The 23,217-nt window shown below is 41.7% G+C and overlaps 1 protein-coding gene across 1 annotated transcript; it reads left to right on the top strand.

Moving 5' to 3' along the window:
* Positions 1-447: 447 nt before the first annotated feature.
* podxl2 (podocalyxin-like 2) lies at positions 448-22,246 on the top strand. Its single transcript, XM_036531544.1, has 8 exons — positions 448-1,021; positions 10,456-10,746; positions 14,228-14,925; positions 16,021-16,095; positions 19,187-19,343; positions 19,681-19,742; positions 20,142-20,321; positions 20,639-22,246. Exons 1-8 carry the CDS (start codon positions 985-987, stop codon positions 20,849-20,851), a joined length of 1,713 nt encoding a protein of 570 aa, XP_036387437.1. The 5' UTR covers positions 448-984; the 3' UTR covers positions 20,852-22,246.
* The last annotated feature ends 971 nt before the right edge of the window (positions 22,247-23,217 follow it).

Below are 23,217 nucleotides of genomic sequence, written 5' to 3'. Positions count from 1 at the left end.
GGGTACCTTTTACCGCAACAGAACAAAGCCACACAAGGCCCATCATAAAAAGACCACAGTTGTAAAGGACACAGCATGTGGCTGAAAGGCCTTCACGGGCTGTGTTGAGTATTGGTACATCCAGGCTCTGCGCCAGGAGAAAAAACGATACATTGCAACTGCAATCCACGACAAAAAAGTCATAAATACTGTGTAGACGTTGCGATATAAGGAGACAACTGGGGATATACTGCACCCCTAAGCACCCCCATAGCGCCGAGCCTGGGTCCATCCATCCAGCCCTGTTACATCCACTTGCCTTGCCGGCAGGTACGGTAGGAAGCCCCTTCCGGCGGCAGTGTTTAGGACCCAGATTCGCATTTGGAGCTGTTGCAGTATGGAGACTGCAGACACTGCGCAAGCATTGAATTAAATTCGCCTGATTTTCTGCACTGCTCAATGGAAAGAATAGAGCGAGTATGAGAAGTAGAGACTTGTCGATAATAACGCCGTTTTTATTGAACATTTTTAACATCAAGTATTTTCTGTGCATACACTAATCGTCTTTTGTGGAAGAACGGAAAAAGTGAAGTGATATCAGCTATATCTGTCGTTTTACAGTTGTTAAGCGTTTAAGTTTTGTAGCTATTCTTTCTATTCGCTATAGTTTGCTCGCCTGAAAGCGGCTTTACTATGACAGAGGACGCACGGTGTTGGCACCGTTTCGAACAGTGACATATTGCACGGTGACAGTGTTGACTCTGTGGTCAGTGCAGATTCGCGGATAACGTGAACCAGTGCCTTCAAGTTCAGACGCAGCTCTCTCGTCTCATAAGCGTCACCGCAGCAGACCAGACAACATCCATCTGAGACTTGCACGCTATGGTTTGCAGTGTGGTCGAAAGAAGAAACTAGCCACTCCTATATAACTAGTCAATAACAGTATTGCAATTTAAAAGGCAACATTTTTTTAATTAATCTTTTGACCACATCCGCACCGCTGCGATGCCGGTGTTACGTCTCTCCTGGAACCTCATAGTGGGTAAGTATATATATTTTTTAACCTCATAGAAATGTAACTTACCCTGTGCATGCCCTACAAAATGCATTGTATTGGCCACATTTAACGTGACGTTTTTGTTGCCACCGTTCGCATCAGGCGGCAAGTGGCAACGTGCAGTGAGGGAATGTGTTACAGTAAATGTGCTAAACGTCCATTATGAAAAGGGCCGCTGATAGTACAGCATGTATTTCTAGTTCAACTGTTTGACAACTGATCATCTCCACAGAAGGTACAATAAGTCTGCAAAATGTATTCCACGCAGAACACACCTAGTCATGGCTGTTTACGTTCTATGAAATGCTGATGCTGCGTACCAGTGTTCAGTTGTTTTTTGTGTCGTAAATGGTCACTGATCAGTTTCCTTCGGCCTGCTGATTTTAAGAGTAATTTCCCAGAAATGCAGGCTTCTTTTTTGATAAGTAGACCGATAGACGTAGGCTACGTGATGCGGAATGGTTGAATGTTTCGTAGGTGTGCACTGTGCACTTAACTTGCTTTGTTGTTAGGGTATTTCGAATACTTTGTATAACTTATATTTGACATTTGATTTGTCCCAGCTGAATATGTTCTTGAATTGATCGGTTATGATTCATCTCCAATATACCCGCAAAGCGGAAAATTCACGAGACACGAAATCAATAAAAATCTGAGACTGTTAATTGTGCTATAACCACGTACACAGCGCATGTTTTTTTTTTTTTTCCTGAAATCAAACAATAAAACTGATTGCTGTCAGTTCAATTTATTGACTGCACTTGGAATTCCAAAATGAATTTTTAAAAAATGGTTTGATAATATAAAACCACGAATGTTCATTTAGCAATGGAAGTCATTGATTATTGAGAAGTTCCAGTAAAACATGTTATTACGGAAATGAAGCAATACACTGGCAATACAGTTAACAGAAGAAGTTAGATCACAGACAATTCATAAATATAATTGCTCAGTAGCAGAAATAAATAAATAAATGCTGTGCTAGAACACTGGGGCCCATGTCTAATGAAACACATTTAACATCATAGATGTGAGAAGAGAACAGTGCATAGTTTATTAATTAATTGGCTGCTGTGTGCTTGTTTTGCTGGTGTAGTGTTTGTATTGGCATTTATATCTGATGAGGATAGTTAATTCTGTGTAAGAGGCTCAGGAGGAGACAGCATATGCCATTAGCTGTTGGTGTCTGTGTTTACATTGAAGCCAAGAGCCAGGCTATGAGAGCAGGAGGTCAGCTTTGCACAGATTGTCACCCTAGGCATTGGCACTCTCATACTGGGGCCAGGCCAGTGCTCAAGTGCTCAGCAAAAGGTAATCAAGCAGATTGAGTATTACAGACCCTCAGAGCCTGGAAGAATTACACACCGAAAAGAAATGTCACGTGCCTTCACCAATATTCAAACAATTATTCTCTCTACTGTGCATGCAGTATTTGTTGCACCATATTATTATATTCTGAAGAATTCCAAATACTGAGCATGAGGATATAATTGCCATAACTGAAATCCATGTGGTTTATCATTTAAGGATATTAAGATAATCTTTCTGTCGTGGTAAGGGTGGCATCTGATGACATTTCTGGGGCATAAGGAGTTGGGTCTGGCATTTTTGGAACACATTAAGCGTATTGCATTACTGTAGACCAACAGGCCTTGCTGTTAGGCTAACAACCAGGCGAGGACTGAAATAACAGAAAATAATGAAATTATTAAAAGTGTTCTTGTTGAAACTTGATTGTACATGTCTCCACTTGTAAAATAAGTTGGTGCATTGGAGGATCTGCTGTGGCTTTTGGAAGATAGCACTCAGAAAGTTTGTGTTTGGCAGAGTGACCATTGGTTCTGGTGATTAATGCGGGTGCCGATTCTTGGGAGTTAAATGAAGTTGTTGTCTGGTCTTTAATTAAATGGCTAATCCAGACACTGTTGACTCATGAGACATATTCCAATCATTTGAGGGCCTAATACTTTTCTTTTTTATTCTGGTTTCTGTGATGGGATTTTACTCCCTGCAGCCCTCTGTGTCATTTCTTCTCTGGTAGCGATAGGAAGTAGTACTGTGTGCAGCACCAGTAAAGAGACGCACAATCATCTTGAGAGACTGAGGGAGCCACCACAGCGTTATCATCAATGCATAAAAACTGTTTCTTTCATTTCACACTCAAGGAAAAAAAAAAAGCCTGGATATCATTTGAGTCTTCCTGTAGGATAAGTTTAGTCATGCACGTAAAGGGCCACCACAGCACTTTTCTTGCTGTAGTCCCCAAAGCCTCCCCCCCACCACCGTGTAACTTGATTAGCTAAACACAATGCTTTTGTGTATTTATTCTGCAGCTGCCCCATTGCACGCTGGCTAGGTGAACATTTATGTGATGCAGGCTCCTAAGACCGTTCTTAATATGTTTCAACTTTTATGTCAGCATTCTTTGCTGAGAATTGCATTACGTACTCTCTCAGAGAGTGAGTGCACACTCATATGTGAAGAGAAGAGAGCAGAAATCAAGCCAATCATGTTGAGTGACAGTGGAAAAAAAAAATAATGATGAGAGCTTGGCACCAAAGTGCATTTGTGTCATTTTTTTAGGACCAGAGCAGCATTCTGTCTAGCTATACTGTGTGTGTCAGGAAGATACAAATATTATACCAATAGCATGGCACAGTGTGTATGGACTAAAGGTATTCCTTTCTCACTTTTAGTTCCTGCTATGTGTTGCTGTTTCTCCTGCTATAGATAGTATCACATGTCATTGTGCTATGACAATGCCCTGTCATGAAAAGGTCAGCAGAACTACAATTTTCAGTGCTTGGAGAGTGACTGGGAATCTGGCAAGAGAATGAATGTTTTCTGTTAGCATGCATGCGTTGAAGCCCTCTCGTAGATGCATACTGATTTATTGACAGTATCTGTACCAGTAAGCAGGAACCTGCATACCTGCGAGAAGCATCTGCTGCTAGAGGATTACAGGAGTAACTATCTGTTTTAACCCTGATGGGTTTTTTTTTTTATTGTAACAGAATGTGATAGTTTGTTTTGTTTTTACCCCTTTGGGAAAGCCCCCCCCCCCCCCCTCCTCTTTTTTAGAACCTCGGTTGGAGAATGAGCCCTTCTCCTGTGTTTGTTCTGTTTCAGCTGCAGAGACTCAAGGGAATTTTTGTATCTCAGACCCAGCCGCACTGGTTACACCGTACAGATGCACATCTTAGTGTTTCGGTCTGGTTTCAGCTAGTCATAGTACTAAGAATAATGAGCACGGCAAGACCAGGATCAGGGAGTGACACCACATAAATCTCAGCACCCAAAGTTAATGCTAGCTACACAGTGCTGCAATGTCAGCCTCTGCAGTCCCATCTAATCCCAGGGCCCTGGGAACTATTCAGGTGGGAAAGACTCATCATTTATCTTGCTATTGAGCTCCCTTCAAATGTACACTGCTTATAGCAGGAGTGATTTATTCTGGGGGGGAAAGCAAAAGACAATCACAGGTCTAAAATAAAGAAAGATCAAATAAAGAGGAAAAAAGCACTGGATCAATGTCCAGTTTGGTGCAGTGGATGTTTTACGGTATGTGTGGGTTCCAGGTGGCTAGCTCTGAGTGAGCTCCCAGAAGCAGAGACGGCAGGACAGCCAGGATTAGGTATCATGAAGAGAGGTGATATTCCCCCTGATTGTCTCCCTAACGGGGAGCTTTATGATCTGCTGAGGGAAGGAAGACACTCGGGTTTTGTGAGTGAAACATCATGAGATTTTGCAGAATTTGGTTGTTTTTTTATTGAAGTAAACTAACAAATAAGTATATTGTTAAAGCCAATGCTGTATTGGTAGTCATTGAATGAAATAACCCCAGGGGTAGGGTGAACAAAGACATATCACTCGGGTTATATTAATAATTCTATCTAGTTCACAGCTGCATCTATGCAATGGAAAAAAAAATGACCAATAAAGGAAAGAAAGAATGAAGAAGTGAAATTTTTCCACCGCAACATGAAAGTATGACATGAAGAGCTGGTGGCGGTGCATTTTTATTGCATATCCTCAGACCATAGTTACGGGAGCTGAGACTTGTGTCGGAGTGAATTAATTGACTGTAGAGTTCAATGTGTCATCTGGCTGTCAGTATTTTGTGCAGTCAGTGAGGCACAGGTGAACTGAAAACTTTCCGTGATTGGGGTGGTATTAAACCATGCCACTGACAGAAAGGCCCTTAGGACCATCCAGTACTAAAGCTATTGTTTTTATTGTTTTATTTGATGCTTATTCAAACTCTGTGTATATTTTATGAAACCTCCACTGGTATTGTCTCCTGTCACTTAATTATAATGTTTAATCTCTTTGCTCCAAATAAAACAATCAAACACATATACACAAACATACAGTATGGTAGTTACTGAAATGATAACCGAGCTAGTTTATTGCAAGCAATGTACTGTACTGAAGTAAGGCCCATTGCCTTAAAGTGGATGCATAAGAGAGCTTGCACATTATTACAGCATTAATTATATTTTTCTGGCTGTCAGTAATGTCTCTGCTGTTGGTTTATATTATGTTTAGAATGGAAAATGCTTCCACAAACAGATTTCATGAAGGATTTTAAAAAGTCCTATTTCAACTGTTAGCTGCAATAAGTTGTGTCTGGACTGAGTACTGAGCTGACCAAAAAGGAGGCTGGTTCAAGTTCCTTGAGTAACACCACTAACTACACCAAATGTGTGTCTCTAGTTATCAAGTGCAGGTGGCAATAACTTGTGCTAGTGTTTGTTATAAACCTCTTTGCTCCTGTCAGTTTTTTTTTTTTATCATGCCTCAAGTTTACAAATGGGGTGATATCTGAGAAACCATATGACAAAAAAAAAACTTCAAAATGCTGCAGACATCTTTGAGAAGATGGAAGTGGTCTATAGGAAATCATGAAGATTGCATGCTGTGTGTTTCTGATATGTGAGATGTGACATTAAAGGGCATGATTTTACATTTACAGTGAGAAGCCATTTTGTAGCCATAGCAGTGTAAAGTGTTGGGAGTTGGTTGGCTTCAAACAGACTAAAGGAAAGCTCAGAGGTGTCACAGAGTGAATACCAGGCCTTGGGATTGTACTGAAAAAAAAAGAACTTTCTAAATGAAACCTGTGATAAGTAGCGCATCACCATGGACCTCATTAAAACAAATCAAACCAGCAGTATATACCCATGTGGCACAATCTAGTGAATTTCCCATGCATAAACCAGGGAAGGGAACAATTGGAGGAGGTCTGTTAAGGTATTCTTATTTAATATCCCCAAGTGTGGATGTCATTTGTGTATCCTAATCTGCATTTTTGCTGTCAAGTTAACTGTGCTCAGCAGCCAAAAACGATGACCAAAACTCTTTAATGTTCATGGTCATGTCATGTTCGTGATGTAAAACACAGCCCTGTTCTGCAGGCTGGTGCTCTCTGGGATTTTATTGGGAAGTGTTGAAATTGATTGCTCTTTATCACAGACAGCTTCTTCCCAGCAATTAGGAGGACATTGATCTGTAATTGCACTGATCTGAATCCCTGTAGTAGCATTAATGGGGAGGAAAAAAATAAAGGTATCATTATGTCATTTTGAGACTGTTTTCCACCTTTTGCAGTATACAGAGGAGAAGAAATTTGTGTTTTATGTTAGGTTTTGACAGTCAAAATCTGCTGTTTTGACTGAAATGAACATAATCCCTTTTCTTTTCACTATGCATTATTGGCAGGATTAAAAAATGCTTATATAAAGCAACATAGTACTACTAACTCATGAGTGTTAAGACCAGTATGCTTCAATATATAACCTGAATGCCAAGCTTTTAGCAGATTTATGAAAAATTAAATCTCTGAGATAACTGGACTGATGATTTAATTTGCAATCTCCACAGTCAAAGTCTGTCAATTATTTGTCCCAGGCTGAATGGGGCCCTGAAGAGGACAGAATGTTAGATGATACATGACTCTCTGACTCAGCAGTCTGTCTCTGTGCCCAAACAGATAGGAAGCTGGGTTTAATACAAGACTTCCATTCTACACATTTCAAAAGAACAAGAAGTGTGAGGCTTAAAGACTTCCAGCTCTCTCGGACATGCTTTTAAAGCCCAAATTAACCTGATAGGTATGTGTTTTAATTAAGAATTTGTTTTAACAATCCTGTTTATTTATTTAGAGGAACAGAGATTGCAACAGCAGTGGTGCAGATTTAATTGTATTCTAAAAGTGCAGTGTTTTGTTTGTCTCTGCCAGTTTATAAAAGGTGTGGAGGTGGAACAGGCGAGAACATTCTAAAACATAAGGAACCTCAAAATGGTTCCATGGCCATATACAAGAGTTGTCCTCAGAGCTGAAATCTTGTGGAGGTAGCCGTTTATTTGCCTTGTAGTATAATGTGGCAGTGCACAGTGTTTTTCATGGGCTTTAGCAAAGGTGGGGGGGTGAACCTCAGCTTTGCAGAATGTGCTCTCTGACGCAGTAGGAGAAGGGATAATCTAGCAGAGTGCAGTGCTGCAGAGCAGGTCCAGGCACCAGGGAGGGGCTGGTACACCACATCCGTGCAGGCAAACTGTGGAACCTCCATGCAGACCACTCCACTGTAGTGCCAGGAGGAGGACCTCTGTTCTTTGTTGTTCACTTGAGGCTTTCTTAGCAAATGAAGGAGGGAGCCCAGAAATGTCGTGCTAGGAAATTGCTTTGCATTGTGCTGGTGCAAGACTGTGACTTTTTTTTTTTTTTGGCCTCCTTTAGCTAAAGGCGAGACAGACAGGACTAGTTAATATGTTCCCAGCCAAGGCTGTTTTGTGGTATTGATTGGCAGGCTGGCATCAAACAAAGAAACATAAAAATAATAGTCTGAAGAGCTGTCCAATCCCTTTTTAATGTTGAGTACAATAGTATAAATGTCATTCATTAATTTTGACAGTGGAAAGCATGTAAGGTTTGCACCGTTTTCTATTTGTAGCACCCGCAGCTGTAAATATGGAGTTTTCAGAATTAAGCCTTTGCCTAGAAGCTAAGCTTCGCAAAGCTGTGGAGTGGTAGAGCCCTAGAGCAGAGCCATCCTAAAAAAGAGGGTCGCATTTGTGTTTTAATCAGTGTGACAGCCACCAAAGCCAAGTGTGCTTTGTGTTTATCTACTGCAAGGCACCGTGACTGTGCATAACAGCCACAGCTTTCAAAACTGAACGTGGAAAACAAAGAGGCGTCCATACCCTGTCTGGGGTAAGCATGAATCAGAGGAGTTTAGCAAAGCAAATTTGTGCCACTTTGTGCCATTTATTTTTTTTGTCTGAGACACAAGGCTAATTCCAGCTTGGCTGCTTAGTGGAAGCAGGGTTCTGCTTGGGGAGCACATGATGCTAAGCTGTTGGTTTGATATACTGCCATGTGCGGACAAGGCAGGGGAGAGGACTTTCAGCATGACTCCTTTTAGGGCTAAATAGGCCGTCATCACCCTAAACGATGTCCTTAATTCGATCACGTCTGCCCTAGCATTGAGACCTAGTGTCCTCTCTAAGCCTCTGTCCGGTCCGAATTTAAGTATTCAAATACGATAAGGCTTCGTTGGAGGAAACAATAATGCAGACTCATGCAATTATATTGATTCACTACTAGACCATTAGACAAATAAACTAATATGTATCATTTTGGCTGCATAGCAAAATGTATCACATTTTTTGTGTCTATTTTTGTAGACATCTGACCTGTTTAACATCATTATTCAAACAAAGGACTGAAAACACACTTGGATGTCATATGGGACTGAATATCACCCTGCCAGTGAGATAATTATGCAAAAATTTGATTACATGGCTTGCATTTGAAAATGCCCAAGTGTGCACTGCTTATTCCCCAAACACATCATTTATCACACCAATTAGCGCTGACTTGAGACTCATAGTATTGCTAAAATAACTGGTTAGCCTTGAGGCAGGTGCTCAGCTTGGTGAGGGTGGGGAAAAAAAATTGTAACGCAATAATAAGTGCTGCTGATGAAAAAAGCACGGCCACGGTCGCAGATGGAGCAGGCCTTCCAATCCATCCTTATTTCACTGAACAGAAACACACAGCATAAACCCCACCTGGGGCTTGTGTCAGCCTGCGCTTGAATGGAAAAAATGGACTGAGTGTCGATGCTTCCAAATCCGAGGCATGACTTGCCTCTGAGATGCAGTTTTCCCACTGGGCAGCAGATCCCTTTGAAGGGGATTGAGGAGGTAGACAGGCTTTCACTGAACACAAGTGCTGTGCCCAGGTTCTGCATTTTAGAGAGATCTCCCTCAGTTTGAATGTTTGTCATACTTATGGAGATATGCACATTTTATAGTGTTCAGCATGTGACCCCTCCATACCACAGGCTCGGCAGATGGTCTGGCGTATTGGACAGGCAAGTCTTCCATGGTGTCAACTGCTCATTCAGACCCGAGGGCTGCAGTTCTATACCACAATGGCACTAATCCCATACAGAACTGGACATTGGGGCAGCACTGTCAGTTTCAGATTCTTTGAAACTCTGATGTTCTAATTTTGTTTTTTAATTTGTTCATAATTAATTGACTCACAAGAAATGCCCTTGGGGTAGTTGTGTTTGGCATACACTTACACAGCGGTTGTGGCAAATTACTGCAATTGCAGTCTTTTATAAATTTTCCCTGTCACTTCCCATTTTCCATATCAGGATTTGAGACCAAGTATACAGGGAGGGTAAAAAAGACATGGTGCACAGTTTAAAACACTTAAAAGATGCATTTAAGAAAATCTGTGCTAACTTTGTAATATAAGCATATAGAAGTGTTTGACCAGAATATTGCATTTTCATTCTACCAGTATTTCAAATAAATGAGAAAAGTGAGAAAACATTTTCATGTTATATCGATGGTTGGGAAACAGAGGGGCGTACGTGACATTTTGGACCAAGATGAGTATTATAATATCAAATGAAAGCTCTTGATGAGACACATTGGAAATGTTTAACTACATTGAATATGATGAGAAGACAATAGAAGACCCAACACCAAACAGGGATCCGTTTCTTGCAAAAAAGGTAGAATTGCAGAGAGGAGGTATTTACTTTCACAGGTGGAAGCATACCTCAACCATATGGGGACTTCTGCAAGCCTTTGCATATTAGAAAATGAATAGGGCAAATTTAAGCAATATTGTGTGAAGTTTAAAAAGAGCTACTCTAAACTGGATAAATTGCACAACTGTCATATTATGCTCTACTTTGTTTACATTCAAAATATTTTGTTACATTCACATGTGCATGATGAGTAAGAACAATGCATCAGTAAATTGTGCGTTTAATATGTCTTGGAGGTATGCCTGTGTATTCTTACTACAACATAATAAGGAGGGAGTGGGTAATTCGCATTGGTAGATGCTGTGTTTCATGACCGTTTTTTAAAAAGTGTTTTTTTGTGCTCAGGGTTCATGCTGTTCCTTCTGGTGTCCAGTGACGTTGTGAACCATGACCCTGTGCTGTTCTCCACTTCACTGGACCCGCCCCAGTCCTCCCAGCCATTGGATATGGCTGAGCAGAACGAGATGATCTCATTGGACTCGGAAGGCCCTGCGGCCCCTGGGCTCGTGGGCGGCTCCCATGAGTCGGGCTTCTCCAGCGAGGAGGCCGAGGAGCCCAAGACCCTGCAGTCCCACTACTCCTGGGATGAGGGTGGCGAGGTGAACGTCACCAATTTAGACCCCGATTCCCCAGAAGGTATGTGACAGCACGCTCGTGCAGACATCCCACCCAAGAGTCTTCACTTTTAATATCCACTGCTCTCCTGTACTCACACATCAATCTTAGTCACAGTGTGGATTAGTGGATGGAAAAGTGCTGTTTTACCCTTGTGCAGTACAGCCTATTAACCTGTATTGGTTCAGTAAATATTCAGCTATAAATGGGTAAAATGTAAAAATGTAAGCTAGTTATATGCTGTCATGGATAAAGATGTCTGCTAATGATGTCTGCTGTACCATAGACCATGGTATTTAGATAATCGATGACTCATCTTTCTGTTTAAAATGGTGCTGGTCAGAGTACAAAAACTAAAAATAAAACAAAAGTCAGTCACTCAACTACCCCTGTGACAACTGTGACATTAGAAAGAAGGATATCAGAAAGATGATGGATCAGTCCTTGGTTGTGGGACCTTGGTGTTTTTGCAGATAATTCATAACTGTCACAGAACTGCCATTTGGGGGACAAATCAAAGACCAGTTTGCCCAGACAGGCATGATGACAAGGCTTTCCCTTGAATGTCAAAGCACCAATTACAGCTGAAGAGGCAGTGGTTGAAATGGTTTTCACCCTCATTAGCTGAAATTAATATTCATCTCACTCCATCCTCCCTGCTGCATTTATTATTTGAAGGGTTGGTTGTGCTGAATGGATTAAGTGAATTTACATGGACCTCTCATGTTTTCAAATCCCCTCTGTGCTGTGGGTCGCAGGGGCTGGGGGGAAGATGATGGATCGGGCGGACATTGCATGTGTTCTAAAAGAGAGGGTTCTCAGTCAAGTGACACCATCAAGTGACATATCATAAAAGGCTAAAAATAAATGACTGCATTGTAAAGCCTCAACAAAACGCAGGGGAATAAATATGCTCCACATTCGCCGCATACTTATTTTTATCCCGGTACATCGAATACCCGGGTGTGGCTGCCCTGTACAATGTTAGCATTGTGGCATCCTTATCCGTGCCAGCACAGAGCTGGCCAGATTTCTCGTGCTCTGCAGATGGAGGGCTTTGTCCCCAGTGTCTTCCCAGATGGGCGCTAAATGGGATTCCTTGCGCCGGATATCTGCTGGAGTCAGCTTACAGACTTAAGCAGCGCAAGCAGTTTAATCTTCTTGGGAGACGTTTTTGTGATGCCAGTTTTTTTTTCTATTCTTTTTTTTTTTTCATTAGTGCTGCCCATGCCCCTTTTTTTCCCTCTGCAAGTAATCCCTCCTCTAATGAGGCCACTGAACAGGTGTGCAAAGGAATCCGTGAACGTGTGTGTCCAAGTCAGTCCTGGCATCACTGATATGTAAACTGATCTAATTGCACACACAGTACTTGGTGTACTGGTTTGGTTCAAAAGTGTCCATTGCTGGACATTCCCCCTCTTGTAAGTTCCCTCCTACAGTTATTCCCTTTCATGTATACCCATTTGATTAGCTGTTACGGCAACAAGTTGCTGTAGAAAGGATAGCCTGTCAGAATATTGACAGGATTCTCCCACTGCGGCTCCATCACGGTCAGGGAGCTGTCCAATCTGATCTGACAGAGGCAGAGATGGACAGGTTCCCTGCGTTGGGTGGCCACTAATTACAGATGCTCCTCATCACAGGCTCAGGGTCTCACAATGAAAAACCCAGCTCCTTTTGAGAGGAGTTAGAACCCTTTGGGTTTAAAGGCTCTTAATCTGTTAGGGAGAAGATAGGCTTGTGTGTGTGTATACACTCTTCTCATGATTACTGTAACCCAGACCTTATTCTCAAAATCAGCGATGTCATTTCTTAATCTCTGAAAAGAAAGGTAGCATTTTTGTGAATCAGTTTCTTGCATTTCAAATAAATTAGTTGATGACTTGATAGCCATCCTTTCTGGTTACAGAAAATATGATTTTGCCTGAAATACTCTGAATATGTCTATGTTTTCTAGAATGTGTTCACATACTATTTTTAAATGCATGCTGTTCTTAAGTCAACAGCATATCAAGCTGTGTGGAAAATAAAGATGTAAATACATGTAATAAAAACTACAATGATTTCAGGGTACACATATTATAAAATACAGTGGGAAAGATCATGGGAATGTGAATTCTGCAGTGTGTATACACATGGCTTGGCTTTAGCCGCTTTTAACTGTAACTGCAGTTTTGTTTTCATTTTCATACAGTCATACATACAAACATTTATAATTCAGAATTGCTGTGTAGTACACCTTCTAGTAACTGTGATCATTTTTAGACAGTACCTGTGTCAGTGGAACACATTGCTGTCTGGAATAACCCTTTACATGGTGTGCTTTATATGAGCATACATTTTAGACTGCTTAAAACAAAGCTTAGAGGTACAAGATATTTCCACAAAATTGAATTTGCTATAATGCCCAATAGCTTTGTGGAAATCTGATGAAAAGGTTTTATTTTTTTGTACTATTGTGTTAAATATGCAAATGCATGCTGTCGTTGAGCTTAATAGCTCATAAATGTTCAATTGTAGTAAACACTTGACAGTTTGTAATATGACAGATCTCTGTAATTATGAGGTGAAGTGTATTCACAGTATGATCTTTCTCAGGTTGTTTTGTACGCTAATGTCGCCTAGAGGTGTTAGCGCGCCTGATGTGTTTGTGAGAAGTGCCGTTGTCCTGATTCTCATCTGTCCAAGCTGTCACGGCGCAGTGACGAGGCCTCGGGTGACAATGCGTCAGTGGATGACAGGGCTAGACAGGTCAGCGGAGGCACCATCTGTTGGGGCAGGTGGACACAGCTGCCGTGGAGAGGTGAGGGCCCGGCCAGCTTGGCCTCTTGCCTCTCAGGGCTGGCCTTGTCTCACGGGCATGTGGGAGGGGCACACTGATGTGCCAGTACAGCATCATGCCTGTGGGAGGATGAAGCTGTAGTCACAGGCGCTATTTATTTTCCTTGAACGGTATGGTCAGAGACGGTTACTCATTTATGTTAAACCACGCAAACAACGCTGCTGATGCCTTGATAAACTATGCGAAACTTCATAAACAGAGGAGCACAGACCATATTATGATAGATGGGTCTGAACGTGCAGCCTGCCTCAGCCTCCCAGTGAACTCTCTTCATGGGTGAGTAATTAACATGTGTCACTCTCCCGCTGCAGGCAGGACAGGGAGCAGCCTGTGATGTTAACACCTGAACTCCCTCGCCCCTGCAGGCTGCAGGGCAGAGCAGAGCACAGACAGAGACTCTGGGAATTACCCAGGGAATATGCTGGACTTCTCACTGTTCTATTTCAGCTGCTGTAAGAATAAACAAACAAAACGATGGGCCTCTTGACAGAGCTAGTGCAGTCTGAAGGCTGGAACGCCTTCTACAGCACCCAACTGCTGGTGGAAAAGTGCATTTCTGGCCACAATATAATAAGAAAGGACACGCCAGATCATAACATTTTTAAAACACTTGCTGTGCCATTTATCCGGTCGTTTATGGAATGATTTTTGATCTTTCAGGTGACAGCCAAGCCTCTTTCCAGCCCTCATCTTCCCCAGCGGAGACAACCAGTGACCTGAACTCCTCCTCTCCTGTGGTCCCCCTGGGGGAGTCCCTGGACCCCGACCTGTGGGAAATTCAGGGGGAGACCAGCGGTAGCCCGGTGGAGCCTGTTTACGGCCTGCCCACCACAGATTCTGTGTCTCTGACCCACACAACCAGCACAGACTCAGACGCGGGCCTGGTGCGCGAGTGGGGGCACAATGACAGCCAGGAGACAGCGCTCCCCGACAGCACGGCCACGCTGGAGGAGGAGCAGCTGAGTCACACGCACACCGCCGGCTCCACCCAGCCCACCACCGTCGCTGGCGTGGCTGCCCTCCCGGGAGGAGACCGCCTCCACCCAGACTACTCTCCCACGGATGAAAGCGAGGTGCAGGACGTGGCCACGGTCCTGACTGCGGTGCAAGAAGGCGGAGAGGAGGATGGCTTGGACAGCTCGGAGAGCTTGGTGCACCATACCCCTCTCACCACCGTCCCCTCTTCCTCTCCGTCCTCTTCCTCTCTCCCCGACTCTGTAGCCTTCACAGACGTCCCCTGGCGCGAAGTGTCCACCACTGGGCACCAGGGCCAACAGCCAGAGCTCAGACATGGGGGGACCGACTTCTTCTCAGAGGCTGATTTCATGGACAAACATCCACCTCATGAGTCACTGCAGGTACAGCAGCATATCTCCACACAGTGCACTACAGAACAGCACTTAACAGTCTGGCACTGCAGAGAACAGCACTGAAGAGTATGACATCACAGAGGACAGCACACTACAGAAGAGCAACAAACAATGTAGCACTACAGAATACAACAGAGTACAGAACAGCACTGAACAGTTTGGCACTACAGAATACAGTATAGTACAGCACAGTACTGCGCAGTATGCTACTACAGAGTATAGTACAGTACAGTACAGCACTACACAGCATTGCACTACAGAGTACTATACAGCACAATACAACACAGTGCTACACAGTATTGTACTACAAAATACAGAACAGTACAGCATAGCACTGAACAGTATGGCACTACAGAGTGTATGGCACCGCATCACAGTGCCAGAGAATACAGCACAGCACTACAGAGTAAAGCACAGCACACCATGGCGTAGCATAGCACTAGAGTACAGCACAGCATGCCGTAACACAGAATAGTACACTGACATACAACACAGAACAGCGCAATATGACACTGTAGTGTTGCTCAAGAGTTTTCAGATGCTTCAAGTTGAAGCATAAATTGTTGTATAAATGAGAGGCAGTGATACTCATTCAAGGAGGGCAAGGACCGTACTTGCTCAGGGTGGTCAGAGACATTTTGCCTTTGATTTAGTTAGACAGTTGCACAATCTTTAGAACATTCTGTAAATAATTCATTTAGAGGAAACATAAGACATAAATTTGCACCATAGTGGCATGACTCCAGTCCTCAGAGAGGGAGTAGTGAGATTTAAACGGCAGGCCCAGCCCCAGTGGATCGTTCTGTCTCTCCCAGCTTAATGCTCAGATACTTAAAGCTATTACTCTTTTGGGAGGGGTAGAGCCAGAAAAATCAGACATATTCAGGACAGGCAGTTTGGTGACTGTATTGTAATTTAAGGTGTGTTCTGTCATCTGCTGGTTTACACCCTGTAGTTAAGGTGCAATGCTGATTCGTGCTTCACTGCGAAGTTACATTGCATATTGCGGCTCCTAGGTTCTTAGACTCATGTGTTTCTTCCTCACCCTCTGTCACACATGTTCTTGCCTCATTTTATTTTCAGGTTATCTGTGTTGATTGGAGAGACCTCACTGGGAAAGGCTATGTCATCCTTAACATGTCAGAAAACTTTGAATGTGTAAGTATAGTTTGATATTTTTATTTGTTTCCTTTTGTTTAACTTTCAGCGTGCAACATGGTGTTTTGTGGATGCATCAGTATACATCATGCCATGGTGAAAAGGACTTGAACCTCCTCTCTGACCATAACCACCTCTTTTTCCCCGTGGAGCCATATAATGAGTCCTGGACCTGCTGCTGATCTAGGTCCACTGATTTCTCCCCTCACATTCATATAGATTCACCATTTACCTACTATGTGTTTTGTCACCTGGGGGTGTATTGACCTTATTTTGTATTAATAACTACATTTCCAGCATTTGCAAGTGTACCAGGAAATATATGTATGGGGTTTATGCAAAATCTTTGTCTAAGTAGTTTATTAAAATATCTTTCGCATAATTTACTGCAGACATCTGAATCCTATTCATGTTTTTAGGAGTAATTAAAAAGATCGAACACCAGCACCACAAATATGGCAAACCTGTTGTCTCAATTTGGAGGACAGTATTGTTTAACAATATATATAGATTTTTTTTCTCTGACAGTGTTGCCTTGCAGATTCACTTTTGGAGGTTTTGGACATGCTGTGCAGGGGGCCGAACGTGGCAATGAGGCATGCAGTTTTATCTCCTTCCCTCATTTGGTTCCTTTCCTGCGTTGATGTGAATGGGAATGCTGCTGGTCAGCCAGACTGCCTTTAATCACAGCATCCCGTCTGTGTCACTGCAGCAGCTGCAAGCCCCGCCCCCCCACCCCCCTCCACCATCACCGCACTGCCCCCGCTCAAGAGTTTGATATCGCCATGGCAACAGTGCAAAGCCATTTATTATAATCAACGTGACCTTTTCAGTCGTCACGACAACAGATTCAAATTAATCTAAGGTACTCAAAAGATGAGGGGCTGTAAAATGTAAAAAAAAAAAATGTATTATATTTAAGAGACCTCTACAATAAAGGATTAATAGCATATATGAAAGGTACAAATTCATTTACCCATGGCCAGTCTGATGTGGCTCTCCCCCTCCCTGCTGCTCTCCTCCAGTCAGTTGGTGAATTGCTCCCATGCTGTGACAATGTTAGATTTTATCATATGGATAATTTTTGCAAGAATGTACCATTTGATCCAACAGATAGGGGTATGAGGACTGTCTCTGTATTTGATGCCAAGGATGCCCTTTGTGTGACCAACAGTATATCTAAAACATACACTATGAGTATTCGGACGCCTGACCATTACACCAACAGCGACTGTAATGACATTGTATTCAAATAAATATACTTTAATATGGAGTTGGTCCCCCTTTTGCAGCTTCCACTCTTCATGGAAGGCTTTCCACAAGATTTTGCAGTGTTTCTGTGGGAATTTGTGCCCATTCATTCTGTAGAGCATTTATGAGGTCAGGCACTGATGTTGGACGAGAAGGCCTGGCTAGCAATCTCCGTTCCAGTTCATCCCAAAAGTGCTCGATGGGGTTGAGGTCAGGGCTCTGTGCAGGCCAGTCAAGTTCTTCCACACCGAACTCATCAAACCATGTCTTTATAGTCCTTGCTTTGTGCACTGAGGCACAGTCATGTTGGAATAGAAAAGGGCCTTCCCCAAACACTTGCCACAAAGTTGGAAGCATAGCATTGTCCAAAATGTCTTAGTATGCTGAAGCATTAAGATTGCCCTTCACTGGAGATAAGGGGCCTAGCCCAAACCCTGAAAAACAGGTGTGGCCAAATACTTTTGTCCATATAGTGTATGTAGTGTATGTATGCGCAAAGGAACAATGATAGCATTATTAAATATAATAATGAATAGTTGACTTTACAACCACCTTTTCAGAACCATGTGCAGTTAACGTTTCCAGAAGCTTTATGGCAAAAGTCAAACCTTTTGCTAGATTTTATTTTCTATGCTTTTTAAGTGGTATGTACACAACACACACAAAGTCAGTGACCCTAACAAAGCTGCGCTAACTTTTTAATGATATTTTCTTTTATGTGATCTGATCATAAAAGATCAATCATAGATGTAATGTGTTCCAGGATATCCTAGGTCAATTCCACCTGTTTGATGAGATGTAATCATTGGGTGTCATCATACAGGAACTAAAATCACTCAGTCATAAATACAAGAAAACCTCACCTGAATCATAACAAATGAATGCAGACAGGTGAAAGGGCTTGGCTCTTTAAGGAGTTCCATATCTAGAGGGCTTCTGTGGCATGAATCTCACTCCCTTTCCCCTTAGAGCTTTGTGTTGTTTGATGTTAACAGACACAGTCAGTGGTTTTCTCTCTCCAACCATCCAATCAATCCTGCTGTTGAATGGAAGCTGAAAACTACTGAAGTACAACCTTCAGAAATCCTGGCATTTTATGTTTAGAATAGATGGAGTAGTGTAATCAATCATTCAGTAAATTATTCAGTAAAATAAATCTTCATTATGAAGGTAGCTATATTTTCTTGGCACTGGAATAGACAGGGTTTCGCAGTTCACAGTGGCTGCTGATCATACTGTCGGCACAGAAATACCTCCAACATCCATAGGTCAGCACTGTTGGAGCACCTCCAGTCCAAGTGGTGTTTCAGCTCCCTTCACTGAGAGGCCCTGACGTAAACTTACCTCAGGGTTTTTTATGCAACAACAGGTAGATCTGAAGTGAGAGTGATAATCCTGGTATGAATGTTTAATGGCCGATGCCTCAACATCAGAAATAAAATCCTTTTTTTGTGGCTTTGATGAATATTGATTGCCTTTTTGCCAAAATAGATACATGTAAAGGTCAGTGTGGTGAACTTTTCCTGTAGAGTACTGAAGGTAAATGTTCGTCTCAGTGGCTAATGCAAAATCTGAATCTGTGCTCTCACAAGGCCTTGAACAGACACATTGCAAACATAGACATGTACATGCATTTAAAGCACCATCCTCAGTTCTACCAATCCATAAATGCATTCTTTTTTGGCCTGGAAGTTGTCCTTTACATGTTTTGAAAGAAAAAGTAAGACTGCAACGTAGATAAACTGTGTTGCCCCATGTTTCTCGCCTGTAATGCCTATGCATTGCCAGCATGACCTTGTTTTACATGACTTGTCATGTGTGTTTTATTTTTGGGTGCCAGGATGAGTTCCGGGTGGAGAGCGGAGACAGGCTGCTGGAGATGCTGGAGACAGCCTTCTCGAGAAAGATGAACAGCCCCCAGGGGTCCTGGCTCATCTCCCTCAGCAAGCCCACCAGACAGGACCGACAGCTGCTCATGACTCTGGCGAGCGAGCAAGGTAAGACCTGGTATGCAGCACCAGGGGGCGCTGTGTTTCCAGTCAATATGTATTGCTGAAATAAGTTTATTTTCTGTGTTACTCTGCAGACCCAACCTATGACAATCTATTTTAATAAAACATACGACGCAAGGGATGTTTTTTTCTCTAGAGTTTTTTTTATAACAATGTATGGTCCTGGTAGATAAACAGTAACCACCTGTCCTATAGTACCTTTTGTAATGTTGCCTTAAATTGTAACGCAAAAAAGGAAAATATAGCTGAAAATGTGACAGACATGTTCAAAGTAAAATAGTGGAATTATCATCATCTTTTCATTCTTATTCTCTTTATTCAGGGGTGATTGCAACAAAAGATGTACTGTCAATGTTGGGAGAAATCAGGAGAGGTTTACATGACGTAAGCATTATTCCTTCAATGTTCCATAAACACAAACAGATTATGGAAATATATCAAAGAATTCTACTGAGCATTCATGTTCGCAGTTCTAGAATATTAGGGGACAAAATGTTCTGAAGTGTATTGGCCCATCAATGTTCGTTTGAGGTTTACCTTTCATATACAAAATGGAAATGTGCTGATGAAGGTTGGAGGTGATCAGAGTTCAGTGCTGCGGATACCTGGCCTCCTTAAATTCGCAATATTCCTCAGATTTCTCTGCTGATACGACACCCTGTTGTGTAGGAGGATGTAGAATAGTTTTGCGGCTCCATGCAGACCTTTTGCCTCAATGTACCCAAATGTTATGCAAGGCTGTCCAGCCCTGAATGGAAACTCTGTAAACTTTTATGGCCACAGATTGGCATCCAGAACTACACCAGTGTCACCAGCTGCCAGTCCCGCCCCAGCCAGACACGCAGCGACTACGGCAAGCTGTTTGTTGTTCTGGTGATCATTGGGTCGATCTGCGTGGTCATTATTGCCTCTGGACTCATTTACATTTGCTGGCAGCGCCGCCTCCCCAAGATGAAGAATATGGTAGGTCTGGCTGTGCAGGGTGTATGTGGGTGAATAATACATTTCATGTTGTTTATTTTGGGAGATAGGTGTGAGGAGGTGACCGTGATGGTACTTTTACTTTACTTGTTTTTGCTTTTTACTTTTTGACAGATATTCTGTCTGGATATTTCGGGAGCTGTGAAATATTTCAAATACATTTATTTCTAGAATGTCAGCAGAGCTGATGAAATTTTGAACTCGTGAATTGCAAACACTCATTGAAATGACCCAAATCAGACTGATATTTTTTTTCTCTCTCTCTTTTGTCTCTGTTTTTTTTTTCATTTTATTTGAAGTCACGTGGCGAGGAGCTCCATTTTGTGGAGAACGGCTGTCATGACAACCCCACCTTGGATGTCACCAGTGACAGCCAATCAGAAATGCTGGAGAAGAAGCACAGCGCAAATGGGGTGATGGCAGGAGGCGGCAGCAGCAGCGGCTGGCAGGTCTTGGTGAATAAGCCAGGAAAAGAGGAAGCAGAGAACCTGGAGGAAGATACTCACCTTTAATATGGAGAGGGGGAAGGGTGGAGGGGAGGGGGAAACAAGTCACAAAGCAACGCATCGATGACTGAGATCACAGACTCTCCCAGCACGCAGCTGAGCCAGCTCTCTGACACATCCGCAAACCCAAAACTCAGCTTAGAGACTTCTCGGGGCAAGTCAAACATAATATCTATGAGAATAATTACTAATAAAACAAAGACTACCAACTTGCTTTGCTTTTTTTTTAGCAATGGGGCATGGTTCTAAAGGCTACCATAAAAATAAACTAATATAATGGAACTGCAACAATGTGCAAACAATGTATAAGTGTTAACAAATAAATTTGTTTTTTTTTTATGTTAATATGAATAATTGAATGAAGGAAGCCGATAAATTGTATTTGAATGTTGAATTTAATTGCATATGCTTTGTGTCCTCGTTGTGCATTACAATGGCTGTTTTGAAGGAAGGAGGGTCACACTACTGTTTGTTCAAAACAATCACTTCAGAACCTCCAGTGGTGACACCTGTCACTGACAGCCTCTTTTACAATCAAAATGGACCCTAGCGAAATCACAGCAGAGGCCTGACCTCTTTCCCAACAAGATGACAGCACTTATGTACTCCTTACCAGTGAAAGTGAAATATATTTGACTGAACTGAGTTATTTATATGCACTGCAAAATACTTTTTGGCTGTAATTGTATCTTATTTAGTTTATAAATATGAATGTTATTTGACTAAGGTAATGCCTCCAGTATGCTAGCATTGAGATAAACTGAAAAGTTTTTTTAAAGAACAATCAAAAAATTAAGGCGGCGAACATACTATTTCTTGGTAGCATTCCGACAGTCGGAAAGGTGGGCTTGTCTTAGTATTTACTGGTGTTTTGCTGTGGCCTGCCTCTTTGCGCAAAGCAGTATATGTAGGTCACAGCTTTGTTGCACATCTCTTACAGTGTTCTTGAATATAACCCTTTGAACTGTGTAAAGATGTACTTATGTTTTGTCTGAAAGGCAGAGTATCCAAAGAGTAATAATTTCTGAACTGGAACAGAAGAAATGGGATAATATTTTTCACCCAGACGTCTAAGGCTGACACTACTTTTGTATTGGTGTTAGGATGCAGCGAATTGCTCTGTGTGGTCTTGGTCGTTGCTTGAGCAGATAGTGTTTAAGAGTGGTTATTCTGTACATCTAAACACTGTTTTACTGTGCACTTACCAGCTATAGTATGGTTTGTTCAATGCAATGTTATTTCCATTCGAAAATCTGAGTAAAAAAAGTGTAAATGTAGCAGTATTGTGCAATTTCAGTTGTCTGTTTTGGTCACCCTGTATTTCTTTCGGTTTTAAGGGCTGCAGCTATGGCATTTGTGATATCCATGCTTCGAAGAGCCACTGCATAATTGCACATTTTAAATTATTTATTTTGTATTATTTCCTTCGCATCTGTTTTTATGTATGTGTATGTTTGTATATTTCTCATTTGCTGGAGTTTTCTGCTATGTTCCGTTGATTTTGTAAGATTGGGGATGTATACAATAGAGAATTATCACCACTTAAAAAATAAATGTTTGGACAAAAAATATATATATATATGTTTGCTGAACTTTCTTAAAGAATGTACATAGACTTGGAATGTAAAGGTCGAAACACAAAAATGTAACTTTATGGTACAGTGCATTGTTAGAAAAATGCATTTATAATCATGGGTTAATTGTGTTTTATCGAGCTTAGTTTTCCTAATAAATTGTACAACATCGCCATCTAGTGTAACATGCAAGTACTGGTAATACAAACGCTAGAATACAGCTAGGTTCTTCAGGTACTTTATTCATTTTTTAATACTTAATATTTTCTATGTATTTTCTTGCTGCAAATATTACTGTCCAAGGTTCTACTTAATACTCATCTTATCACAATCATCTTAACATTTTTAACAGTTCAAACTATCTAATCAAGATAAACAAAGTATTACCAATTTACGAATTGCACAAGACTACTTATTACTGCAATGAAATGAAATTAAATAAACTTTCTGAATCTATCATGTTCATACATTTATAAGGACAGAGCATTGCATATTTTATTACTGTAGTTATACTTTCACTGTATGTACTGTATTTGTATAGATACAGTTTCTACTTTATGTATAATATTATAATATATAATATTATATATAAAATATAATATAATATAAAATATGAAAGAACAAAGACCGCCATTCTAGGGACAAACAACAGCACCAAACAAGATTCTGTTTTTTAACCATTTTCTTTATTGAGGACATCAGCGTGTGTACAGTTCATTTACCACAGCTACACATAAACCATGTGAAAATTAATATTAAAAACTGAAAACACTGTGACCTTTGATACAGTAAGTGAAG

This window comes from Megalops cyprinoides, chromosome 6, assembly GCF_013368585.1.
Source record: "Megalops cyprinoides isolate fMegCyp1 chromosome 6, fMegCyp1.pri, whole genome shotgun sequence".
Taxonomy (NCBI): domain Eukaryota; kingdom Metazoa; phylum Chordata; class Actinopteri; order Elopiformes; family Megalopidae; genus Megalops; species Megalops cyprinoides.
Note: the sequence above shows the minus strand (reverse complement) of the source record. Positions and strands in the feature narration are given on the sequence as shown.

What these genes read in the sequence shown, in the direction of transcription:
- podxl2 (XM_036531544.1), top strand. Translation starts at nt 985, where the DNA reads ATGCCGGTGTTACGTCTCTCCTGGAACCTCATAGTGG. An exon ending in AGACCCCGATTCCCCAGAAG is followed by an intron (nt 10,747 to 14,227) that starts GTATGTGACAGC and finishes TTGATCTTTCAG; the next exon opens with GTGACAGCCAAGCCTCTTTC. An exon ending in GACTCTGGCGAGCGAGCAAG is followed by an intron (nt 19,344 to 19,680) that starts GTAAGACCTGGT and finishes CTCTTTATTCAG; the next exon opens with GGGTGATTGCAACAAAAGAT.